The sequence below is a fragment of the Ruditapes philippinarum genome, unplaced genomic scaffold (genome assembly GCF_026571515.1).
Source record: "Ruditapes philippinarum isolate M1 unplaced genomic scaffold, ASM2657151v2 ctg1135_1_1_1_1, whole genome shotgun sequence".
NCBI classification, from domain to species: Eukaryota; Metazoa; Mollusca; class Bivalvia; order Venerida; family Veneridae; genus Ruditapes; species Ruditapes philippinarum.
Genome location: NW_026865465.1, coordinates 161,399 through 189,314, shown reverse-complemented (window position 1 = coordinate 189,314; position 27,916 = coordinate 161,399). Strand labels below are relative to the sequence as shown.

Sequence of the window (27,916 nt, the reverse complement as noted above, 5' to 3'; positions counted from 1 at the left end):
CTTTTATATAGATGCAGATATTTTTGTAATGGTGTATTGCAACGAAATGCTGTACATAGAGCTAGATAAAGAAAAAAAACTAAATAAGATCCGTACATATGTAAAATAATGGCACGTCGAAATATTTGTAAATTTCTGCAAAGGGCGAAGACCATGATATATAAATAACATATACTGTTATGAAGTACAGGATATTTTCTACAGTGTGCCATTAACTTGTAATTATGCACCAACAATGAATTACCAAGGGGACATGTAGTGTTTACTCTGTCCGTATGTATAAAAATGTGAGTGCACAAAATCGTGTGTCCGTTCCATGTCTTCTATATGAATGATGGCATTTTAAAATAAAATGGTAAACGTAGACAATGTGTCGCGAACAAGATCAAAGTATCTAGCCTAAAGTTTACAGCAAAGATTTGTAACTCAGTGGTCTGTCAAACAGTCATAATAACAACTGGATATCGTGTCAATGACTCCATTGTCTACACATTTTATGAAGGTCAAAAGATTATTATACATAGAGTATTATGAATTTAAAATATTTACAAATTAGACATACATACATGACATATAAAGACATAAAGTTAAAAAAATATATATTAAAGCATCACAAAGAGAAAAACAATAATCAAACAAGCTATATCTTGAAAACGTTGTTATGTAATGTTTGGATCTTAACTTTTCTCTTTTCTTTCTTTTTTTCTGATAAACCTTTTTTTTTTAAACGGAGACAAAACATGTGTTCTGTGGCTTCTCTTTATCAAATCTTATTATCGACTTGAAATATAAAAGAAACATATTTCAGAGATAATCATGGTGAATGTTGCCTTAGAAACGGTTTTATTAAAATCAATACATTTCACAATAACAAGACTCAACAGATACAGAACGTATTGTAGGAAATATAATCATGGTAATACACTATGCGCATATGAAAGTAAATAAAATAAATCTTTAAACATATGATAACAGATCAATGTATAATAACGCATCTGCAAAGATTATATTTAATTGTTATATTATAATTATTTCAATGTATTTTGCATTAAAATGATGCAAAGAAAACATCTTTTCTCACAGGTGAGCATAAAGATGATAAATAGATATGTTTTTCCTTAGGATACTATCAAGTATTTAATTTGCAAAACAACCTGAAATATGATACTACTTACTACACTTATGTTATGTTGCAGTACAATGTTGTTGTTTTTTTCTGAATGAACTACACCGATTTATTAAATTAAACAAGTTTTCACTTAAAACTGTGCTAGATCTTCACTGTACATCTTTGAAAATGTGCAAAACTATGCAAATGCAAACATATTTATTTGCAGTGAATGTACAGACGGGTTTTTTGTACGAATAGTGTAATTTAATAGAAGTAACTATAAGAAAGTGCAAATGCTAAAATTAACCATTTTGCAGCACATACTATTAGATATTTCACAGAAAGATACTTCTGTAGTAATACAGACTGATGTTAATATAAAAAAGGTTTTTAAGTGAAATTACAATATTTTTTGTCATTTTTTTAAGTGACATTAAGCTCATTTCTTCATTTTCAAGTTGAGTTGAATTGACAATATATTTTAAAGGATTGGCTGTTATAATGGTGATTGACCGATTATAAAATGTATAGGGTAAAATATAAATCTGCCTAAAATATATAAAAACTGTCCTACTCATTGTTACAAGTAAATGCCGATAAAATATTTATAGAAATTTCCTTAGGCCATTGAAGTTAAGTTAAGTCTTGTTAAGTAAATTGTGAAATTAAAAGGAATGATTGCAAAATGTAAACTTATTTTGTTTTCTACCTGTTCACTGTATACCTTTAAATGGAAATAATGTCACTTTAAATATAACAACTGATTTGATTTCATAGATATTTATTAAAATATAAATATATAATCTAATCAATAGGCTTTACTTAATTCGTTGAAAATGATATTAACTATAAAATATAAAAACTACACATATTTGCATTTGTAAACAAGTTATAAAAATAAGATTTACCAAAGTAGTATACTTTTTTAAGAACACAACGCTTTTTAGGTAAAACATACATTATATTTACCCAATCATTTAGTGATAATTTTGGTTACATTTGTACATGTATGGTAAAAACTTTTACTATTAGGTGGTGTATTAAGCTTCTTTAAATAAAATGGCCTATAAAGTGACCATTATATATGAAGCCTAAAGTTTCACGAAAATAAAAACAAATAGAGGCATTATAAACTACGAACAAACTTGTTAATCAAATAGATATTTATGATTTCTAAATACTTCAAATGAAATGCTAAGATGCAGTTATGCAGTTTTAATTGAGAATAACTTCTTACGCTATCAAAAGATTAATTTGAAAATATCTTCAGATTTATCTGTTGTTCTGAGTGTTATTAAGTTTATTCTAAGCTATCGATTTGAAGTTGCGTTGTATCCAAGGTAACAGGTATATATATATATATTATGTATTTAATAAATGTTTCATAGCAGACCTGTTCAAGAGAAGATACACTGCTGATGAAAACGTCGTCATCAGATAAGACAAAAACATAAGGTACGTACTCTCTCTTAGTTATTTAACGTTTGTTTAATATATATTGTTTTATAACAATAACTTTGCGTTTAAAACTATGTCGTATAATGCATGTTATTATAACCTGAAAATGATCGTTATTGGGTCGATTATCATACATGACTGCACCCTTATTATGCATTATATCTTGAATAGACTTATAGAAGTGTACACAATGACAGAAAAAGAAAAGATAGAAAAACAAACAAAAAACAAATTCGAAACATGTACAGACTGATAGGATAGAAGTAAGTGAAAAGCATGATTAGACTGCGCGGATAGAGACAAAAAAGAAAGAATTTACTGAAAGGCAGGGGGCATATTTAATTTCAAGATTTTGATGTATACAACAGAATTTAAAGAGAATATATGCCCAGAAACAAACAATAATACATTTAGGTTTATATCGTTTACTATGAAAATTATTTTGGTACTCGAAGCTTTGCTTTGCGGAAAGGATATTATTTCATAATAAACACTCACCTACGGTTAGATTTGTACATTTCAAAAACAAATCAAAGAAATTTAAAACAAAAAGATTAATTGATATGACTATAAAGCAATAAGTCATAATTATAACAAGAACTTTCGGAGGACAGTATTGGCTCGACTATTCAAAAAATGTCACAAGGGTGATTTATTGAGAATAATAATGCTTATTACCTATGAATACATAAAATTGACCGAAAAGGTACAAAGGCTTGTTATTAAGATGTTTTATCAAGTAAATCACTGCTTTATTATTATGAATGCATAATAATGTCCCAAAAAAGGCACAAACTCTTCAGTAGTTATGGCGATAACAGCTTACAAGCAAAACTTTAACATGAATTTCTAAGTTGAAAAAGGGGAGAAAAATCAGCCTAAATGCAAGATAGAATTATGGATCTTGGTCAGTGACCTACAATTATGATTCTAAATGCATATGTGAAGTTTTAAATAAATATCTTTAATAGTTATTGAGATATGTAAAACTTGCATGTAAACATTATCCAAGAGACTAAGTAGAAAAGGGGAGATGAATCAGCCTAAATGCGAGTAGAGTTATGGAACTTGGTCAGTGACATACAATTATGACTCTCCAATTATGACTCTAAGTACAGGTGTAAAGTTTCAAGTAAATATCTTTGAAGACCTTTAACGTTTAACCAAAATTTCTAAGTTTCAAAGGGGCATATAATTCTGCAAATATTGCAGGCAGAGTTATGCAATTTTGCAAATTGATGTACATTGTTACTTTAAAAAAGTATCGTAAATTTCAATTGAATATCTCAAGCAATAATTGAGATATTTGACTCTACAAAAGAACTTTAACCAAAATTTCTAAGTTATAAAGGGGCATAATTCTGTAAATATTGTAGGCAGAGTTATCCAACTTGTCAATCTGATGTACATTGTTACTATAAATAAGTATTGTAAGTTTCAATGGAATATCTCAAGCAATAATTGAGATATTTGACTTTACAAAAAACTTTAACCAAAATTTCTAAGTTAAAAAGGGGCATATTTCTGTAAATATTGTAGCCAGAGTTATCCAACTTGTCAATCTGATGTACATTGTTACAATATATAAGTATTGTAAGTTTCAACGCTGACGCCGACGCCGGGGCGACTACAATAGCTCTCATATTCTTCGAATAGTCGAGCTAAAAATCAAGATTTAAACATACAAATTCAGATGATTTATTTTAAGCATTATTAAGAAGATATTTTAAAATGATATTGACTAACTATAGTAAGTTACTGTGGACGTACACGGCTTGCAGAAACTGTCATCAAAGCAATATCAAAACAAACATGTATAATTTAAAAGGCAAATGATGAAAACTAGCCTTTCATGGACAGAAAAACAAACAAACTGTTGCTTGATATAAATCTGAACATTAAAGTGATAAACCGTTTGAAAAATAAAGGTGTGAAAATAGAGCTAAAACACTTTTTAAAGTAAAGAAGTAGTTTATATATAAATATATTTCACGTTTCTTTAGATTATAAATGTGCTAGATTCAAATTGCTATTAGAAAAATATAGTACTTTTTAATTATTATACCCTCATAATTTAAGTTCAATAAATAAACACCAAAACAAAATCAACTTTGGATCACAGCTTCGTAATGATAGGACACATGTTAACATAAGGACTGTCACATCTAAGCAGAGCTCTTTTGTTGAATCCATAGGCAGCAGCAAATGGCAAATATTGATCTTGTGATGGATGAACAAATTGCTGACATAGGTTTTCTGATATAAACTGATAGTGCTACTTTCCCGTAATTACCGAGGGTTAATTTTGGAGTAATAACTTTTAAAAGCGAGTCTTGTTTAATGTGATTGTTTAGTAATTTAGCCATTTTATGACATCGCGTGATAATAATTGATTAAATTATTTGGACGTTTTCTGTTGTTTCTCGCAAAGGTAAAATAGAGAAAATAAGAATCCCTAAAGAAAGCTCAACAGGGCAATATTGAAAATGTTGCAGACTCGGTTTGATTGAGTAAAGTCTAATTTTAATTTATTATTGTAAAGATTTTATAAAGATAAGGATTGTTAGAATGATCGCTGGACATTGCTTTGATGTCCCTTTTACAATGCAATGATGACTATAATCATATTTATATCATAGATAATGCAAAGCCCTTCTTAATTCGATAAATGAAATACATTTTATTACAAACTTGAACTTAGATCACTAACCTTTGAATCATTAGATTTAATTTATTATTCATCACAAATAACCATACCATATCTCAGGAATCTAGAACAAAACGTTCGTAAAAGGTGGGCTTCACAGATGGTCACGGAAAATCATAATGTCACGAATATTTTACGGGTGCATATTTTATCATTTATTTATTTTTAGGAAGTTGAAGGTGTGTTGTTTGTATATAATCACGTGTCCCTACAAATACATGTGCCTTGATGCAATATTTTGATACTATACTGGTTATCATTAATTAACTTTTTTTAAATGAAAATATATATTTTTAAGTACTCTATGATAGATCCTAATATTTGTAGTTTTTTCTTCTACCTACTTTCACTTATCTTCTTCTCGTCATATTTGTTTTCATTCACAAAATAGTTTATTTTGTATATTTCAAGGTTATGTATCACTGTTTTCGTGAATAAAATGGACATGCGACCTAAAAACTAGAAAAGCATAAATATTCATGGAAATGTTCTGCGTGTTTCATACGAGAGAGAAGCAATTTGTGTTATATATAATTCCTTTAACCTTTGGAGTGACATGGTCTCTGTAATGGCAGGCGTCAATTAGAGTAATTATTAGGTTTTCGGAATCTTTTCACAAAACATGTCATTGTGCTAAATGCCGACAATGTCTTTACTGCTCATATATGGTTGGAAATCATGTTCACAAGATTTGACACTTAATTGCTCCATTTATCTTTAGTAGAAAAGTAAAATATGTGGTGTCGTAAAGTAGAAGGTTAAATTCTTATACAGTATGTTCATGTTATTTGAATAATGCATCTACGAATATAATTATTTGACGATCATCTATATTGAAGTTTTAAAGTAATATATTTTATTTGTTTAAAAGATACGGTATACAGTTTCCGGTCATACACACTTGCATATAAGCCAGCGTATACAATATCATAACATCAGCCTACACAGGTGTGGGCTTATCGCATAATAGTTCTTACTTTTTTACCTTGAATAAGTTTAAAAGTTGATGCGATAATAAATTCAGATGTGCTTTGCGCTATCAAATATAACATTAACGTTATGATCATTATATAAGTATGGAATTTCTTCAAGATATATTGTCAGTGCAATCTTATTTATTTTGTCATACATCTTAGTAGCAATCTGTCTTGGATTCCAAACTGAATAAAATCAAGTACAATATGTATTTTGCCTCTTCCAATTGATCCATATGTCAAGCGTCATTCTGCCTCGGTGTCCTTAAAATCCATAAAATGCAATTACAGTGCAGTAAATTATTTACTTTTAAAATAATATAGTATAAACAGATACACTTGGGTAAATATTATCATAGTTTACAGAAGCCAAAATATTTTATTAAAATAAAACTACCTTGCCCCTCTTTTCTGTTAATCACATGCTTGTAATTATCTATTCTCTTATCAGCATTTAATCTTTAAAGTAAAAACAGAGTTAAAGATTTTTTAATTCTTTTGCTTTATTGAAGCGCAATGCCTGACATGTGTATTGTAAGCATTCAATTATTATTATTTTACGAGTAGTATTAGAACAGTTAAGTAATTTAGTATTCCCTCTGAAAGCCATATCGTGTCTTTTCATCATTTGGTTGCCTGTGTATTGTTCATTAAAGTTTGAATTTATTGCTTTAACTAGCATTTGCTTTATTATCATGTTTCATAATGCTTAGGATACATACTTGATATACAAAAACGGCAGGGTAATGCAAAGTAAAGCTGAATGTATTAATTATTTCTAGCAAAGACATGATGCTAAAAATGAAGAAGTATTGGTTGATATGTCAAAGCTATAATTAGGATCCATTTACAGGAAGTGATCTCCCTTTCATTATTCTGTATAGTTTATAATGTATTGATAAGGGGAAGTAACTGCTTTGAAAATGTTTGGAAAGAGCGTCAGCTTTGCTCTTTCACATTATTTTGAATTTATGGCTCTATACATTAACTTAATGTGTCTGCATAACTAACTGTTCTATCTATATGCGTTGATCAAAGGTTCAGTTTATCTTGAGGTGTATCGATTGTGACTTAACAGTATCCAAGGCAACAGGTATCATGTTTGACTTCATGTATTATCAAGAAATATGAAACTCTATCATAGATGTTATCAGAAGATGAAAATATCGTTTGTCAAATAGAGTTCATAATGGGTAGTAAAGGTGCGTATTCTAAAATAATATATTTGATGTTTTTATTTATCTCTAGGTAAGAAAGGTTGTAAGCTTAATAATATATTAAATGAAAATGTCTTCTTTTTACTCCATATACAGATAAAATAAGTACGTTATTGTTTTCGTCAGTAGTTGATAAGTCGAAATACAAAATTTAAAAAATATATGTATTTACATAAGATAGCACGAATAAAAAAACATGTAATATGTCTCGATTCAGGATAAAATAGGAATAAATATAATTAATTTGTTTGGTATTAGAATTATGGTAAAAGGTGTAAAATATACATGTTTTTATATTCTGATATATCATAGAGAATTAGCAGCGACTTCCAATTTATTTGATGTTAATATTTTTTGCAGTTAAGATATTGTTCTATTAATATACGTAAGTTTAATATTTCCAGAATGTCGTTAAACATTGATGAATTCATTAAGGTTATATTAGGCATATACATATTCGATGGAAACAAGAACATTGTTAGTGTGGTCGAAGTAAAAAATGTAGAAACATATTTTGAAATTCCTACTCCCAAGAAGATGAACAAATCGAGTTCAAACAATTTAGTAAAGAAGCTTTGGCCTTTATGTCGATCTGATAGCAAATCTGTTAGTGGTCGAGTAGTTGTCGATAGCATAGGTCATCTTCCTATCTTACATTCGTTTGAAATGTGCTTGAACAGATAATTGCCTTGTCATTTCATGATATACTCTAGGCATAATCTATGATTTCTTGATCATTGAAAACTGTATCTAATTGATCTAGGTCAATAGAACATATAAATTTCACGATCTCTACTGACCTTATACTGTATAATGTCATTTTCTGAATTATGCTGTCCTGTTAAGGTAATTACAACGGATTCGCGCACTACACACCCTAATAACTTCTAAGTCATAACAAAATTGTTCCTGAGTGAGATTGTGTTTGGTTTGCCGAATAGAGAGCGTGTCAGTATTATATCTTGAATTAGAAATAAAACGTTTTTATTATAAGTATTAAAAACTCTAGATTTGAAAATGTGTCATTTCTTATCGTCTTTTTGTTAAGCATAGTTTTGCTAAGTTATTTAAAGACGCATGATAAAACGTAATTTGATATTTTATTTTATTGCTATGCTTTGACCTTCTTCTACTACGCGATACCGCTTGTTTCTTGGCTTTTACTCCTTTTATAACCCATGTTTATCTGTTGGGCTAACTTGACTTGTCTTTAAATCACTCAAATGGTTGAGCATCTAATAGATGAGCGTTATGATTTAGTATGAAACATTGCCCACGTAATTGCGATACAAGCGTTTGCCATGCGTAGGCGCTTGAAATTATCACAGTTCTCTATGGTTTATGAGCAATACGTGATTATTGATTCTAAAATGAGAACTACTTATTGCATTAGATTTATTTTACATGAATGATTTAATGGAGATATGATATCGATGTAAACTCATCGATACATGTTTTATAACAATGTCAATGATAATTTATATTCGCCACATTTACATGTTTCGGAATGCTGTTAGATTATATTTAATGCTGTGTTAAATAGGTTAAATCAATATATTTTCAGTCTCGATTCAAACAAGTTTATTCTGTAGGATATACCTTACTATACAATCATTATTCGCAAAATACATTTAATACATATACATAATAAACCAAGGCATCAGATTACATCTGGATTTAAAATCATAACAGCATTTATAACAATAAATAAAAAAACATGGTTAAGTTCTTTATATGACATTGCTAGGGCCATTATTTAACAATTCCTACATATATGTTGTGCTTCTTAATGTTCCTGGATAACATGTAAGAACAAATTTTTTCTTGATATAGCTTCCTAAGCAAAATAAGCAAAACTTAAACAAAGCAGTATTTTGACTTCTAGTCAATATACTTAATCAACATGCAAATTACTGATTGCCAAAAAACACCAGGAGGAAAAGATTATTTACAAAAATGTCAAATGAATAACTTTTTAAAAACTATGATTTGACACCAAAAAATAAAAGCTTTTGAGCTTTTTCTTAAGCTTAAATACATATAAATGGTTGAACTAAAAGTTATAGAAATACTATCTAGGATCTCCCTTTTATCTGCAAAAGTATTTCCTGAAAGCGGTAGTGACGACCCCTTATTTTAAAACATCAAACCTTAACTATGAAAAAACAGTCTTGTTCCCCATATGTAAAAATTGCTAAAGATTTTTAGCAAAGATATCATAATTTTCTCTCGAACTTGTCTCGCACGTGAAACTAAGATAGTCATTCAAAATGTTTATTTACATAAAGGGTGATATACCAAACATATCTCCAGTCATTTTGAAAAACATGTTTCATGATTTTTTATCATTACAAGAAACATAAAGATAATAATTACCTATCTCACTTTTTACCTTAGATATTTTCGAAGAACATATATTTCATGATAGGGCATTTATGTAATAATAACATAAACTTTCTTGTTCCTAAACACAGATATTGGAATGTTAGTATAAAAAACAAAATAAACGATTCAGCAATGTGATAAATAAGTTACAATTTTGCATTGTGTTCGTTATTCTTTTAGTTTATATCCTTAGGTTTTATTATGATAATTATCTTTTCTTAAGTGTTTATAAATATGAAACAAACCGGTCACACAAATCGAAAAGAAAACTAAGCTTTCATGTTCAATAATTAAGCATATGCATCAATCTGTTTCTTTTTAAAACTATGACTGGCGACAAAGAAAAACAACAAACGAACAAAAACAAATTGTAATTTCATTATGGAGTTTCCTTGAAATATTGAAGTGTTAATGGAACTTTGAAATAAAAAAGATATCACGTCTTAATTTAATGAAGAAATTGTAAAGCTGTAGCATACGCAAGAAGCGAGGTAGTTTCCTAAATGTTCTGCTAAACTAAAAACATTACCAGCAGTAGTCTACTGTTGGCATTTCCAGATCAATTATTTAAGAATTGAGTTAGACTCAAATGAGAAACTATGATTAGCAAGTACATTAAGTAAACAAAATAGACTTCACTTCTACCATTTGTCTCCTCCAACAATTGATTATGTAATCACTGGTATATTCTGACCCCTCATAACGTTTCCTTGTATTAACTTTTTGATGTTTACACGATGGATGATAATGGAAGAAATGAAATTTAAATATGTATACACAAACAGGTTTGTTTATTGCATAGAACGAAATCATGTGTCAGTCAGAGAAATTGCCGCAATACCCATTTTTTCCTTTGTTTTTGTTTCTGTTTGTTATTGTTTTTCAAATTTCCATGTATTTGGGGTAAGGATATATGTTTTAAGGGAAATATATATTTATTCATTGCATGTGTTATAATTGATTTCATGGTTTAATTATTTGATGAACATTGAAAATGTTAAATTCATTACAAAACGGAAATAATCATATTTGAATCAAAAGCAAATATCGCTATGTTGATGATGTGTTTGTAACAACAAAAAACGACTCTTGGACTCTCTACGTTTAAGCAAAATCGTTACGGTTTAGAATGATGTTATTCTTTAAAAGATTTCAAGAACAATGAACGTTGTATATGATGATGTACGTTTTGTTGCGACTGCTTATCCATGCTATACAAGCATTGCTTGTTTTTTTTATAATAATGCCAGTTTTCCAGAAAGCATTAAAATACATGTCTTAACCTAAGGTTTAGCAGTATAACATAATGAACTCATACTTTCGCTACAAACTATTTAAATGATAACATTTATCTCTATATTTAGCTTTAATATCATTTTACTGTTTTAAATTTTAGTAACACTAGGTCACGTGTTTTGATTGTTATTCATGGAAAGAAAAAAGACCATATGTATATAATTGTATGAAAAAAAGTTAAATACATGTGAAAAATAATAATCACAACAATTATAAAAATAATAATACACTACAACTGTCATGAAATTGACAATTGAACTATCAAAAAAATACAAGTCTTCAAAAAAAAACTGCAAAATGTGGAAATATTTTTATGTTATCAAAATTGTTACATTTTACAAATGCATATAACTATTTCTTTTGCTAGCATTCCGGAGATTTTATTTGGCATGGGGTGCCAGATGAGTGCATTATTAATAAAACGCATTCAAATGACGTTTTGGAGTATTTAAGAATGAAACTGCACGCTTAGGATGACGAAATTTTGCCGTTTTTAATGAAGTTGTTATTCCCTACGCTGTTGTTAGAATAAAGCTACGGGTGTAATGAAATAGATTTCCATGGAAAATTGTTTATTGAGGTAAATAATTTAAAATATGATAGGATATTGTAGAATATGCAAGAAAAAATATCTAACATATGTTTGCGCTTCAGATCGGTATGTCCGTCCCCGCCCAATTGACGGGTCCCCTCGGGACGGGTATTCCGTTTTGAACCGTAACATATGACAGAAACTGATATTATTATTCTTTGATTGCAACAAAAAAGCAATGATACACCAAAACTGCATACGCTCTTTTAAATTCTGATTTGATTTCTTTTTATTTCTTTTTTTCACGCTACATCATGACTTGACAAATTTATGTTTTGTTTATTTTCATAATTAAAAACAACAACAACAATACTTCATTTCTACAAAACAAAGTACTATTTGCAAATATCTATAATTCATGATCTTTTATCACATGCTTTGCTTTCTTCAGAGATTGCTTTCTGTTAACGCTTCGCTGTAATATAGGCGTTCCTGCATATCATATTTATAACCTCGAGCACGTGTACGAAACTTCATTAACGATATTTTAAGTTTCTATGTTATTGCAATAGAATGAAAGATAGAACCAGGCGAATATTGTTTTCAAATATCAGTCCAATGTTTTGAATGCATATGCTTAACAGCTTTCAGACAAGCGCGTGTAAGAGAAATGTTTGTGTGAACTGTCATTTTCAGTGTGTCTAAGGAAAATATATCTGAAATTATTAGAGCCTAGAAAACATAGGAACTATTGCTGTCATGGTAGGTAAACGCTAGTATTTGAAGGTTAGGAAGATTGGACTCAGATAAATATTCATTAATTTGATAAGTTCATACGACTTTGTAACAGAGAAGGTCTTGGTAAATAAGAAGTGCATAATTTGTTGTCATTCTGACAGATTTATACAGATAATCTTACTGATACAATTTGATGCAAAAAACATTGATAACATTGATGTAAAAACAATTATATTAGTAACTTATTGCCAATTATCTTATATATTTATATTAAGAGTTCTATTTTATTTGAAGTAAATGAGATAACCAAACGCTTGCTCATTTTTACCATATCTTAAACTTGGACTAAATGTTCTAGATAACGTTTAATTCACAACACGTACACGTCATGAAGTTAGATAATTAAATAATATGTTATGATACAAATGTTTGATCTATTCACAAAAAATCAACGTCTAAGTGTTAACCTCTTTTTATGAAACAATACAATGACCTAAAAAATAATAACTTAATATATAAGATATTTTAATTGACAGACACATAATAACAATAGCGTGTTTGCAACTATGAAAGTCGCTATATGGTGATCAGTTTATTAACAAATTTTAACTTATACATAAGAAGAATAACTTTCATTAAATTACACTCAATCAGCAAATTTATATTTGGTTTATTAAATACTCGCGCACATCACTGAACAAACTTTAAAGAATAGCCAATACAACAACAATATATGCAGACGCTCAGCTTTATCCGATATATGTGAGCATGTGGTAAAAGCACGTTACAAATACACTATAAGATAGCATAACGTTCACAGTAGAAAGTCTTGTTTATCCTGTCTTTTTTATTGTTTCAGACGTATCAGCTGTATCATGTCCTGGTCTAGCCGTCCCTAATTCAGGCTTGGTGTTAGAGATCAAGGTTGTAATCCTGTGGAGTTATTTAAAGGTTGTGTAATATTGGGCATGGCGGAAAATCAACATTATAGCAGAGATGTGTACTCTCGGAATGGTTTATCAGAGGAGAGACTTTCTGAAACACGTTTTGTAATCTAGCAGTAGCAACAGGATTATTGCGGAGTATACGCGTTTAAAAAAGATAAAGGAGGGTTTACCAATAACAAATTAGTGACTTTGTTTAAGAATTTGCTATTTGGATTCATATAATTATTTGAAAGTGTTGCTTCTAAAATGTAAAAACTAATACTGGATTTTAAATGGAAATATTTAAAGACTTTCTGGAATAAAACATTTTCTATATAGTAAGTAAGCAACGTGATTTATTATTACTCTGGCTACTTAATTCGTAAATAAAAATATTTCAGTCGCAAACCGTTCATAGTCGTCAATGTTTTTTGTTGCGACTAAACGTTTTTGAATATGAATTGTTTATATTGAAATAGTTTTTAAAAAAAAATGAATACAACAAGATCAGACAACTTTGGAGGGGCAAACAATTCTGATCTTCATTCAGGACTGTGTAGTGACTGGCTCGATGCACAGCACGCCGTTTTTCAGCTAGCGCAACTGTGTATATTAATATCATTCCTGACACCAACAAACTTTAAATACCATTGTTTCTTTCTACGCATTATGCTCAATTTAGGATTCTTACTCGGTCTCATATGGGGAGCTGTTTTTGTCTGCATGTCGGATATTGTCATATGGAATGCAATTTTTCTTTGCGTTAATTCAGTCCACGTCGTATATCTCGGATATAAGGTTGTGCCAGAAAGATTTCCTAAGGCTTTAGAAGATGTATATTCCCACACTTTTAAACCACTAAAAGTGACAAGAAAACAGTTTAAAGAAATGACAGATTTTGGAAGTTTACAATTATTGGGAAAAGGTGCTTTATACGCTAATCAAGATCAAACAAAGACGGGCCAAAAACTTTCTATATTATTAAAAGGCAGGTAAGTTTCGTTAACTTATTTATGTTTTATATATTTAGGAAAAATGTATTTAATATAAAAGTGTTTTTTTTTCAGGGTTTTTTGCACGTTTAATGACAAACATTTAAATCGCATTAGGATTTCTAATATAGTACTTGTGCATTCACCCTTGGGTTTATGCTGGATTTATGTAAATGAGGCAGCTTAAATATATCATGTGAAAGAAATGATTAATGAATTCGATCAATTTGATTTATGTTTCAAAATGCTTATTTTAATTGCTTAATGCATTTTTTATTCTAACCACGAACGTCATCTCGTTCCATTTTTAATCTATAAATTTTAAATTCAACTTATCATTCTGCAGAAAATTGTAAAAGCGTATGCTTAATGCACTTGTAAAAACCTATGGGTATAAAGAATGCATGCATACGTTATGCATTTTAATTTCTAATACGAGAGAAACTTTAGCTAGTACTTGCAGATGTGAGTTAGAACTTGTGGTATAAATTACGGAATATTTATTCATAACATAGGACTCACCTTCTTAGATTTTGAAAAGCTTGAAACTTGTAAAATCATTTCATGCGAATACAAAAGTTAAAGACGAGCAATACTAGTTCTAGGATGGTTTTAACCATCACTCCGCGATTTAAGTTAATTTCGGTATTTTACTTTCCTGTCATTAATGTCGAAAGAGTTTCGTGTCTGCTTCATTTGTTTCATAACCACAGATCTGAAAAAATCAATATCAGCCAAAATGCCAATCATGTGTGCCTATGTCTAGGAAACGCTTCTTTATATTTGAATTGAAAATGTTAATTACACGATAATTGACAGTCTACAAGATCGAATGTTTAAAGATATTCTATGCTCAAATTTGATATTTGAAAATATTGATAATTGCTACAAAGTATTTTTAAAACATTAAATGAACAAGTTTTGGTTTCACGCAAAGTAGGTATGTTATTCTTTTAGTCATACGCACTGATAGTGGACACACTATGAATATAAAGTGTAATTTAAAAAGACAACAAAATACTGGCAGATTCCTAAGACTAGACCCATAATAAGGAACGCAGATTCCCATACAGAGTTTGTACGTTCTTTTTTAAATAAGATATATTCAGTTAGAATTTTATAGATTTCAATAAATGTCTGCAATAAAAGTCTTACACTAAAAGATGAGCATTTTTTATCTTTAAATCTTTAACTCATAGAAAATTATGATAACAGTTTTATGTTAGATTATAACCGTATACTGTTTTAATTAGAAATCCGTGAGCAGATTTACATAATAAATAGGTTACTGATTTAAACATGCTTGAGGTTTGTATTTCTTGCATCATATTCATACATATGTGATAAAAAACACTTTTCTTAACATTAGTTCGTAGGTTCGTGAAGGAAACTGTTAGTCCCTGTCATTCTTTGAAAAAGAGTCCTGCTATGTCGCAAAGACTTTTCACAAAAAGTCACGTAAAAACAAACACTATAATTATGTTATTTACAACTGGAACATGGTCTGCAGTTTTTACTATAAACATCATAAAAGCTTGGTAATATCAATGTGTCTGGTTGGATGTCCTTATAGCATAAGATGAACTAGGGACTCTGAATCTTGCAAAGAATACAAAGACTAAAACAATGTTTCCCATATTATAGATACGGATAACAACACGTGATAGCCAGACAAATCGAGTATCTCAGTAGAATAAGTTTTTCTTGTTGATATCTCCTTTCAATTTTGTGAATATTGTATGCAAATGATTACTTTATTAATGGAAATTTGCCAGCGGCATTGCATCTTAAAATCCTTAAATCCTATATGTTATATAAGAACTATCAACAAAATAACAAACTCTTAAGAAATGGTTACAATTTTTTTCCAAACAACCGAAAAAATATTCTGATCATGAGGTAGTTTTCACCCTGGTGTTGCTTTGAAGTTTGTTACATCCGAGATAAGCAACCATCATCTTTGCTGTTTCGGCGCCATATCATCTAAACTGTGTTGGTGCGCCGTTAAAACAAAAGAAACAAAACTATTTCAAATAGATCGACATACAAACAATCAAAACAGCCTAATATATTGAAAATGATTTTTGAAATTGAGCACGGACCTATACAAAAAAGTAACTATTGCTACATGAAGTTTCCTCCTTTCTTTAGACAGTTTGTCTGTCTCAACAAAGCTCTAAGGGATATGATTACGTAAGGCAATTCATTGGATATGTCTTAGCCTATTGTAACGTCTGTTGATTAGCATTTAAAAACAGTATAATTTAGATGAAAGGAAAAGGAATACATAGTTTGATTGTTTTGTTTGATTTGTGGGCCTGGGCTTATAGTCGTTATAACTGTTATAATAACAACTTACAAATATATGAGCTAACATGCTGCTTGAATAATGTTAAAATTGTAAAACGGTGAACGTTTGAAAAAATACATAAACATTTTATGAGTGGGTGTCTTGAATTATCGACCCCTCAGAATAAACTTATTTATTACAAAATTTGATCGTGAAGTTGAATGTTTGCTGTAACTGTACTTAAAAGAAAGAAAAGAGTTAATTTTTTATTAGTTAAAGTGACATTATGCTCATATTTTCATTGTAAAGTTGAGCTGAATTGACTTTATATTTCAAAAGATTGACTGTTTAAATGATGTTTGACCAACAGTTTATATTGGAAAATGTTTTGGATAACATTTAAAATTTGCCTAAAATATAAAAAGACTCCCCCACTCTTTTTATACACTGAATTTAACAGGTAAATTCTAAATGATATTTACAGAAATTTCGTTTAGATCTGGGGGTTATTTATTGTTTATGTGACGTAAATTATTAAATTAAAAGGAATTATGGCAAAATGAAAATATATTTTTACTCTAACCTGTTCACTCACTATATACCTTTAGATGGGCATAAAGTTACTTCAAGTAACATGTCTGTTTCCAAAAAATCAGTAATTTGTTTTATTTGAAGGAATTTTGAATTTATTCAAAAAGCTAGTTGTATTTCTTATTGAGTAAGAAGATAATTTAAGGTTTTTATAATATCTACTAAAATTTCTTTTGCTACTATATCTCACATTAACTTAGTTAATGCTTAGAAAAAATATAACCATTTTTGCTAAATTCAGCATGGTAAAAAACAACACATCTGTCGGATCTGTAATGTTTAAGGAAAATATTTGTATCGAAACAACTACTTTTATTTTGATAAGATAACCGCATAACGGATTACGTAACTGATGAGCATGAGGTGTCAAATAAACGTTTAATATAATTACGCTTGTTGTGGAAGTACAGCAATACTCTCAGCAAATATGGAATGAAATTAATTGCAGACCCGATTAAACCAGACTGTTTTCGCCTATATTACAAAATGTCTGTAAACATGCCAGAGATATATAGTGATGACATGAATAAATAAACGTTTCAACACCTGTTGAAGTTTTATTCTCATCAAACTATATTTTTGCTAAAATTAATTATTAACAATATTTAAAGTGGATTTAATCAAGACTATTAAAAACTTTAGCTCACAAACAATATGTTACAGTAACACATTTTGCTGTTATTATAAACTAGAGGCACCTTGAGACATCCTTATGATTTTTTCTCCTTGTAACTTACCGGAGCTTTTTTGGTTCAAGTCTTTAAACAGTTACATAATTGTGACGAAAAACGGTCAAATAATTCACCCTTCCGTAATATATACTTCCCTACTTCAACTTGGTTGTATAATTTACATCAATTTGATAATATTCCTGACTCCTTGTGATAGACTTCTAATATGGATACATATATACAGATAAAACGTTGGTAGAAATTGGGTAAAATGTTTATGTTTACATGTAATTCAAACAATTCCGAACATCTAACATTGATGTATTATTTTCAGATACATGAATATTTCAAATTTCAAATGCTTGCAAATTTTAGTCCTGAGTCATATAATCTTTATTCTCCAAAGAATGCAATGACAGTTTTTATATCTTTACATGAGAGCATATCTTTATTCTCATTCGATCACAAATCTTAACGTTATTTATACAGATTACAAACAAACACGTCGAATTTATTGATATATACATTTCCGTATGTTTATGTAGATACTAGAACTACTTTCAATATCAAAATTGAATTTGATAATTCCCAAACTCGAAATTGCAGAAATCATGAAGATTAATTATTACTATTAATTTACCATTTACATGTAGGATACAAATGTTACACACTAAATCAATAGAATATCAAACATAACCTACCAGTAGGGATAATTACTGCTTGTAAAGTTCAAAGAATATAGCAGAAAATTAAGATGGATGCACCATCAGATTTGTTTTCAAGTGGCTTCGAGTAGAAGTGTCCGTATTAATGTCGGATTCAATAGATATTGGAAAACCTATTAGGAAGAGTCTGCAAATGTGCGTCTATAAAAGAAGGTGATGATTAAGATTAAATGTGCTTTGAATGAAGCTGAGAAACATTTCTTTTTTATCTGTTTTTCCAATTAACTGGAATTCTTTCATCTTAATCAACTACAATCAGATTACGAATTAGCTAAACCGTTATGTTCCTATAATCTAATGTTGTGCTGACGTTATTACTTGGCTGCTTTAATTTGTCTTTAATATGCTTTGTTCTTACTAAGCAAGGTTTTAACAGTTGATGTATCTATATAATCTGTATAGTTAAACTCTGGCAAAAATGTCCAGTACATGTTGAATATAATTGAAAATACGTGCTGTCCAAGATATAATTAGTAACATATAAATATTCAAGACATTTCCAAAGCAGCCTGCAATTCGGACTTTTTATTATTTTTTCCATTACTTTGGCTTAAATAAATTAAAGATTAATACTTTTATTATCATAATTATGTATCTAAAATGTTTCTTTGCGATTACAATACAAGAACTATTTGTATTGCATTTGTTTAGAACAAGATCCTAACATTAAAACTAATCACATTTACATGTATATTATGCTTTTATAATCAATCGTGCATGTCACAGCACAATTCCTTTTATTTTACATTATTTTAACATAGCATTTGGATGTATCTAGTTTTCATACAATCATACTTTGGTGAAAATTGTGACCTACTGCTAATGTAAATAGGCCAAACAGGAAACAAAGTTATTTAAAAGGATTTCAGTTATCATCTCGTTTGTTCGTAGTACTACTATTTATACCCACAACGTGTGTGATAAAAAAGATCTTGCACAAATATCCCGTTTATGTAAGAAAATTATGTTTGTTAATTGATTCCATACATTCCATGTAATTGGTGTCAGAATAATAAAGTGCCTTTATCATAAGATAACTATGACTATAGAAACAATAAATGCAAAAAATAGTCATAAAATCACGTTACCTGACATTAATGTTTAGCGTATCTTTTAGCATACAAACACATTGAACAGATGCCTTATTGCAATTCTTTGCCAATAGTTTAATTTTGAAAAGAACACTAATATGTTTTGTTATGGCATGTGGGAAACAGCATATCAGCGGTACGTTATAAGTCTTTAACATTTGTATTCATTGTACTTTTATTAACTCCAATAATTTCAAAATATGCAATACAGCAGTCAGATAAAATACCTGCGGCTGTGCATATTGCAAACGAGCCAAAACAGACATTCCAGCTGATAGAAACTTGTATATGCTTTGATAATATTGAACTATAAAAAAACCAGTATGTTTCTTGCCTTCAATATCTTTAATTACAACGTATGTGTGTATATGAGTTTCTGTCTGATATGCCAACGTATTTATTACAATGACTTTTGTTAACGCATAGTATCTCCTTTCTTTTCTTCTGGAAAGCTTTGTCAACTATAGTATCACAGTTATTGTAATCTAGTTCAAATTAAATAATCAACTTTAGAGGCAGTACATTAACAAGCTTAGTCATATTCTAAATATTAAACGCATATACTATGCATCTTAAAAAAGAGAATATTTGTAATATTCTTCGCTTAATTATATTAAGACCAGAACTAAAACAACTGCAATAAGCCATGATACCGACAATCTTATAAAATCATGTATCTACTTTTTACAACTTAGTTACATATTTTTATAAATGTTTTTCGTAACTATTTTACTATTTTTGGTATGTAATAATCTCCAAAACGTTTTATGTTTCCACGAGAATATGAATATTACGTTTTAGCATATATAATAATCAGAAGAAACGTCTGTAGAAATAATCACATGCTTGGAGCATTTAGTGTAACATGCTAACGCTTTGCTTGTCCAAACAATAGTAGTAAAGATCGGTACCATTACATGAGTATTGTTTAGCAGAATGTTTTAAAGGATGCTTTTAGATACAGTTTTTTAATGGATAAATTATCTTGGTACAGCCGTTTAGACGTTAACAACAGTTTTCGTTAGATAATATATGGCAATCATTATTTACCAAATCTAAATTAACCTTTTCCGATAATATTAAGATGAAATTACTTTTGTACACACTGTCCTCGAAAAGCATTTTATTCAGCAGAAATATTTTACTATAACAAAGATGCCAGGACTATTTTGGAGCATTTTATTATAATTGCAAGAGAGGTAGTTTATTTACTGTAGGAATACATAAAAAGCCTTCTGAAGATATGTACAGGTGTAACTTGTTGTTCTATAATCAATTTTTATACAAAGCTCTTGACTTTTCAGAAGAAGAACAATGTTAGACATAAATATGTCACATCTATCAAATTTAAAGGGGTATGCATGTTCTATTTGCATAAATTGTCCATGTTAAATTATCTGGAAATCTTTACTTTACCTTGACGTCCTGAATGTGCATTTATTTCTGCATAAATATTATATATTAGCAAAGTCTTCTTTTTACAATATAAACCAGCATGTAATGTATATGTAACACATGTCATCTCTCATACATTGTCTTGAATTCCCTGTATTTTCAAGGAATTGGTTCATTTTAATTATAATAACTTACAACTATGCCGTTCACAATGTTTGATTTTTCATTGTAGTAGATGACACATTTCCTAGCATATTAACCATTTTTGTCTACTGCTTTGTTTGGTACTTACAAAACACATCTTTCATCCCTTTCCTATCTAAGACAAATAAAGTGTTATACATGTAAATAAGTTATGAATGAAACTTTAATTCCAAGCTACTATAAGAAAAATAAATTTAAACAATTAGTGTCCGAAATATGATTTATGTGAGAAAGCACCAAACTCTTGCTATCGTCACAAACGGGAAAATCGAGTTCCTAGGTAACTGTTACCGAACATTCGACAGAGCTTACCGTTAACAGTTACTATAGATCTAGATCTTTCTGTCTAGACCGGTGACTGATGTCAAATTCTTATAATCTGCATACCATTAGAATGAATTTCAGCTATTATCACGGCATTTTTGTCTGGATTTAAATTCATAAATTGTATACTGGACACAAAGTTAAATTGAATGTACTACTTAAAACGTCACTATTTTTGCGTGGGACTGTTTTATTAGACTATCGCGGTTATGTAAGACAATTCGCCGCATTTGAAAGGAGTCGGGGTGGATTATCTTAACTAAAGGTGTAAGCATTAAGGTATACCTTGACCAGGTATTTTGTAACCATAAAAGTGTATCGTTATCAAGACTTTGAATCACTTAAGTTATGATGTAAAATTCAAGCTTTTTTATCTTCTAATTAAATTTTGTTTAAAAGGAATTCACATATTACGTTGTATGAATAAAAGAAACAAGAGCAACAAATGGAGAAAAAGAGAAAAGAATTGTAACAACATCAGAATTTGATATTTCATTGGCCAGCCTTCTTGATCGAACTGTGCTGTTTAGTATGCATTGCAAAATAAATCAGTATCTGTCTAGGGAATTATTCAAGGGGTGATTTTTATTATAGTAATTGGTGTAGTCTTTTATTCCATTTCAGCCAACAAATGATTTGTATGTCTGCATATTACACTTATAAAATTAACAGTTTGTGAAATGATAAAATGTCATTTTCTTGATAAAGATATAAATTGAATATGTAGTGAAACATTTTCTAATGACTGTATCAGAACAAAAACGTTTAATCGCATTATTTCGTGCTTTTTCGAAAAGATGTGTAGTATTCATTCCAGAATAACAAATATGCTCTCTGTGCAGGCTGAATGTAATGGGCAGTTATGCAATCTTCCATCTATATTGAACAAATATAACTGCTCCATTGATAGACATCTCTATATGAAAAGGTTACATAAAGGTCTTGGTGTTTTGCATTTGGCTTTTGCTTTTAAGATATACATATTTTATGAAGCTTACTATCATGCTTATAAGGCTAATCTAATCAAAATACAAAATATGATAATTAGCGTACATGTAACACAAATAACAAAAATAAGCAGCATTTAAGATACTGAACAACAATCTAGAGCTAGGTGAAAAATCACAATTTCTCAAATTGCAAAAAGTTGCTTTTGAGTTTCCTTTCTTTCTGTAATGTCCTAAACACGCAAAAGGTATTTTGTTCCCTTTAATCATAACATGCATTTAAATCTAATTTGACATACATGTACACTTAAAACTGTGAACTTCATTTCAAAACATAGAAAAAAATGGAAAATCTGACAAAAAGGCTGGCATAATATGCATTTAAAATCCTTTATTTTCGTTCAAATGTCTGTTATCGATAAGACCCTGACAATTGTACGCTACTCAGATAACCTTTTGAAAATGATCAAATTTGCGCATCTATATACATGTTTTATCTTGATTTTATTGCTATTGTGTTATAATATTTATAATATTAATTCATTAAAACTCCGTTAATGCATAAATGATAGTAAATTCAGTCATTTTACTTTTTAATGTCATTTGACAAGGTGACTTCTTACAGAAATTAATGATTTTGCAAGGTTTATTTTTTGATAATTCTATTTATTAATAACAATTTACAGAATTAAAAATATGTATTATGTTATGTATGTTAGTTTTATAACAAAACGAAATACTCATAATAGGGAGATAAAAAAAGGCATCTTTGGTAATAAAGGCCTAACGTATTGATGTACTAAATCTATACCAATTTCGTACTCAATTTTTTACTTTAAAATAAGTTTCTATTTAGTACAAACATACGAGTATTTTATTTATAATCATACACAGTACATAAAATACATTCAATCAATATATATAATGTTGAAATGGATTAGAACGAATATATAAAATCTTATTCTCCGACTATATTTTAAATTTACAACAAAATGTTAACATCAATCTACTGAGACAATGTGCATAAATTCATTTAATATGTGGAAAACTTAAAGATACATACATATCCAAACACATACTAGTTTTAAAAATTGTAAGATTAAAAATAATTATAACGTTATCCTAGTAAATGAAGGACTGACTTACTTTAGCTGATTTTGGGGTCTACACATTAAATGTGTAAAAAGACTGCGTTATTGAACAATGAAACATGTTTTAAACCTCTTACTTTGTTTGATTTATTTATGAACTGCAGAAAATAGGATCTTATTTGCTTCAATTGCTTTGGAGTCCGTTCCGACTTCTGTGACGAAGGAGCTACAATATTTGACATTGTATTTAAGGAATATGTCTTTTGTAATCAAATCTTTGACTTTTATAAAAATAGTGGTAGGTTGACTCGATAATACACACTTGGTACCCATTTACTCATAAAGTTCATTTCTACCGGCTAGATAATATACACATTATCAATTTTAAGCGCAACAACCCCAGAAATAATTATATCTTATATGTAATATTCTATAAGAATGATCAGAGAACTCAGAGCCTCTCATTTATATCCACAACAAAACCATTGAACGCTTTGGGTTTTTTTGTTTCAAAACAACTAAGTATCAATGACTTTCATTTTTCAAATTATCAGTTTGATTCATGTCTTATGAATGCTCCATTTACATATAGTGATAGATGTTGTTGCTAGGCGCAAATGATATAAAATATATATTTCTATTAGTATATACCATATACATATGTATTTCCCCAGTTTTGCATAAAGGCTTTCTGTGCTCGAAAGAAACAGTTGTTTCTGTAACTTGCAAGTTCTCAAAAGTAAAAAAAGTGAATATTATGGCTAACAAAATCCTACAGAATAAAAGCATTCGATATTAACAAGATCTTTTTAACTGGAATTATCGTTTGAAAAGATCAACACGGAGTTCTTGGTTGTGAATGAGAAAAAAGAAACTTGTCGCTTAAATTAGTATTAAACAAATATTTCTGTTAATATTTAGACAAAAGGTAAAATGTGTATAATTAGTAACCACATCAGATGAAAGTTTCTATGAACGATTATTAAAATTTCGTTTGTTCTTTTTCAGGTTAAAAGTAACTTACGACGATTGTTTTCTACATTCCATCGAGTTAAACTATTTTGTGGATTCTCCCGAGTTTGACAATTCCAGTGTCTCTTGTCTAGAAGATACATTCAAGGTAAGAATAAATGCAAATCATAGTCACATATTGTCTTTGCTCGACACCGATGTGCGATATCTTACAGCATGGGTTCGGTGTTTTGTGCATGTGTAAGACTTTAACCACAAATTAAAATTGGATTTGACGGAGGGTGGCTGACTCAAAACCGGTGAAAGGTAGGTTCAAGCCATACTTTGGACACAACAATGTACCACATATGACAATTGTGCTTGCTTGTTCAAGGGAATCGACTTTTAAATGATTAAAATAATCGTTTATCTTAAATTGAAATAAAAACTGGAATGTTAGAAATAAATTATTCTTAATAATATTAGAACATATCAAACCTATGTAAAGGATATAATAGTTTGCTGTTTTTTATAAATATTCTGACAATTAACAGTAAAGAATCTACAACTATTTATATGTAAGAAAATAGATTTTATCATTTACATATAAATATTTTTGAAAAGTAATACGCTTGACATATTTCAGGTTTCAGTAAGTGCATGCGAGGACAGTTTGATTTTCACATGGCCACAAGATCAGCTTCTAAACTACCTGTCACATGATCCTCATTTAAGACACATATTCAGACAACTGATTGGAAAGGATATAAGTCATAAACTGTATGAGATACAAGAACGTTTGATGGCCAACCCCAGTTACATGGATGGAATAAATACACGACGATCTTCTATGGTAAATGTTCGCCACGGAATTGTATCGAATTCAACGTCGAATCTTGCCAAATTAAATTGCTTACAAGGTCAGTGAGCAAGTGTTAAGCACAACGGGTAAGCAAGTATCTCAAGAGCAAACTAAACATACCTTACATTTAGATTATTTACATAATAAACAAACGAGAAGCACATCTAAGGTCAGCTCATTCTCTTAAAATGTACATTTGAAAGTGTGCATTAAATAAATAGATAAATTTGTTATTCATTATTCTATATGAATGAATTAAACATTCCGTTCCATCCTCGACGGGTGTGCACTACAATGAACCCTTTGATCATCCGTCGTTTTGGCCTTTCTTTTAGAAAGAAAAGAAAGATATATTCATGTTTTAGTAATATTTTGAAAGTATTTTACAAACATAATGTTTTCAACTATTTTAATCTATTTAGACACAGAAGTGTAACTTTCATTTTAAGACAGTGTTATATACTTAGGGTTATTATAAGTTTCCATTTCAAGCCATAAATTTTTCACAATATTATTTACAAATTTAAATAAGCATTGCAAATACCATTTAAAGTAACTTACAACGTCGTAACGCATGCTTAGAACTATTTTTTCTTTATCTGCATCAATAATTATATATATATATCCATAATTATACACTTTATTTTTCAGGTTGTATAGTAAGCAACGAACATCCGAGTAATCTGTCATCGAATGAAACTTATGAGACCAGCGTTTAACAAACAGTAACAAAAAAACCCTTTCTCAGTTTTAATATTATTACATGTATTATGCGGTTATACATTCAGCATTAATCTCTTTGTCAGTTTCCTTGTCTATAAAGAATTGTTATAACTGTTTATTATTAAACATTTAAATATGTCAACATTGTAAATATATTCAAAGAAATATCGGAATTGTGAAACATCGAAGTTGGTTGGTATATTTCATGAATGGCGTACGTTCACACATAGTTTACATGATACGTTGACAGTAGCATTTCAAACATTATTGTAATTTATCCTTTCGACATGGTTGTTTGTTTCTTTCAATACAACTTGGTATTTCATTTACTGTATCAGTTATATAATATTTGTAACTGACAATTTTGCTTTTTCGTAACTTCATATAACCTGTCTTAACAATCTGTCATATCATGTGTCATGAATCTGAAAATATTGACAAAGGTCACTTTAACAATCATTTGTTAAGCATCATGGTTTATATACCGGATCAATTAAGCCTGAATAGATATCACACATTTCCAGTTCAATAGCTTGAACTTTTTTATCTGTCGAGGTTTCATTTAACAATCAACTTTTTATGTTGATTCATTTAATTGATAAAAAATAAAGGGTTTTAACCTTGTCTTGAATGAAATATGTTCATACACATTTGTTAATTGATATTGTCAATACAAGGTATTTATTTATATATTGTATAAATTTATGTGTTTGTGATAATTAACTGTTGTAATCAATTATTGAAGTGCCTTATTCTCCTATGTATAATTTGTCCCTGTCTTGTTATTAAGTTATGTGTATTATTACATGATATGACATTATGAGTCTTTACATTAATTTACATCTTCATAACTTATTGGCCATTTGTATGATTAACTAATGTAAATAAACAATAAAATGTTCAAACTTTTATTTGTTATTTTCTCTGATACATCACTCTTTAGTTAAGCATCACATACAATTACTACCAAATACATTTATCTTCTGTTTGTTTTCAGATATTGTAAGATAATATGAAATCTTTCTGTATTCATCTTGTCTTTCCCCTTGTATATAGCCTATGTACGACATAAAAGATTAAGCATGAGGTACCTTTGGGAATTAACCGTCAAGGACAGTCAGCGTACAGTATAGAATTTTGTAAAAGGAGAACTGAGAACAATATTTTGAAGTGAGCATGGATATCAGTTAGTATAGTCTGATTTTATTGACCTGTCAATAATGAATACATTATAGCACTCATTTAAATATCCGATCCCACTTCGGTTTTGTCCGTTTATTTTACGAGAATTAATATGGAGTATATCACTAACGTTTGGAAAACTCCCACTAGCTTAATGTAGATTCCCGTAACATCCGCAATAGCACAGTCGGTTAAGTGATTACCTAATGTATGAGAGGTCCGAGGTTCGATCCCTTCTTTTGACAATCTATTTAGACTTATTCTGTCTTTATTTTTTAGGTATATTTTAAAGAAAATGGTCAAGCGCTTGCAAAATTGTCTACACGGATAAAAAACAACTAAAACACTGAATTGTCACATTTTGTATTGTATTTTACGGCACTGAAATTACATTTATTGATTATAATCCGAATGAATTTTCAGTATCAATTATATAAAACATATTGTATTTACAAAAGAGTGTAAAACATATTAAAAACAGAACAACGATAACTTCAAAAATTTTGAAAATAGTTATGAATAAGAAAAAAAAT

At 29.3% G+C, this 27,916-nt stretch overlaps 1 protein-coding gene across 4 annotated transcripts; it reads left to right on the top strand.

Annotated features, from left to right (window-relative positions):
* The first annotated feature begins 2,466 nt into the window (after positions 1-2,466).
* LOC132729157 (blood vessel epicardial substance-A-like) lies at positions 2,467-27,112 on the top strand. 4 transcript variants are annotated; one of them, XM_060714902.1, is made up of 5 exons: positions 2,467-2,566; positions 13,278-14,336; positions 24,674-24,785; positions 25,263-25,536; positions 26,130-27,112. In XM_060714902.1, the coding sequence occupies exons 2-5, from the start codon at positions 13,837-13,839 to the stop codon at positions 26,195-26,197; spliced, it is 954 nt and encodes a 317-aa protein (XP_060570885.1). In that variant the 5' UTR covers positions 2,467-2,566; positions 13,278-13,836; the 3' UTR covers positions 26,198-27,112. The 4 variants fall into 4 exon arrangements, with proteins under 4 accessions (XP_060570885.1, XP_060570884.1, XP_060570887.1 ...); XM_060714901.1 differs by lacking the exon at positions 2,467-2,566 and adding an exon at positions 12,285-12,442; XM_060714904.1 differs by lacking the exon at positions 2,467-2,566 and adding an exon at positions 12,287-12,442 and having other exon boundaries at positions 25,263-25,469.
* Positions 27,113-27,916: the final 804 nt, after the last annotated feature.

Excerpts from the sequence above, each read along its gene's own strand:
- LOC132729157 (XM_060714902.1), top strand. The coding sequence starts at position 13,837 with ATGAATACAACAAGATCAGACAACTTTGGAGGGGCAAACAATTCTGAT. Across the intron at positions 14,337-24,673 it reads TCTATATTATTAAAAGGCAG|GTTAAAAGTAACTTACGACG; the intron begins GTAAGTTTCGTT and ends GTTCTTTTTCAG. Across the intron at positions 25,537-26,129 it reads CAAATTAAATTGCTTACAAG|GTTGTATAGTAAGCAACGAA; the intron begins GTCAGTGAGCAA and ends TTTATTTTTCAG.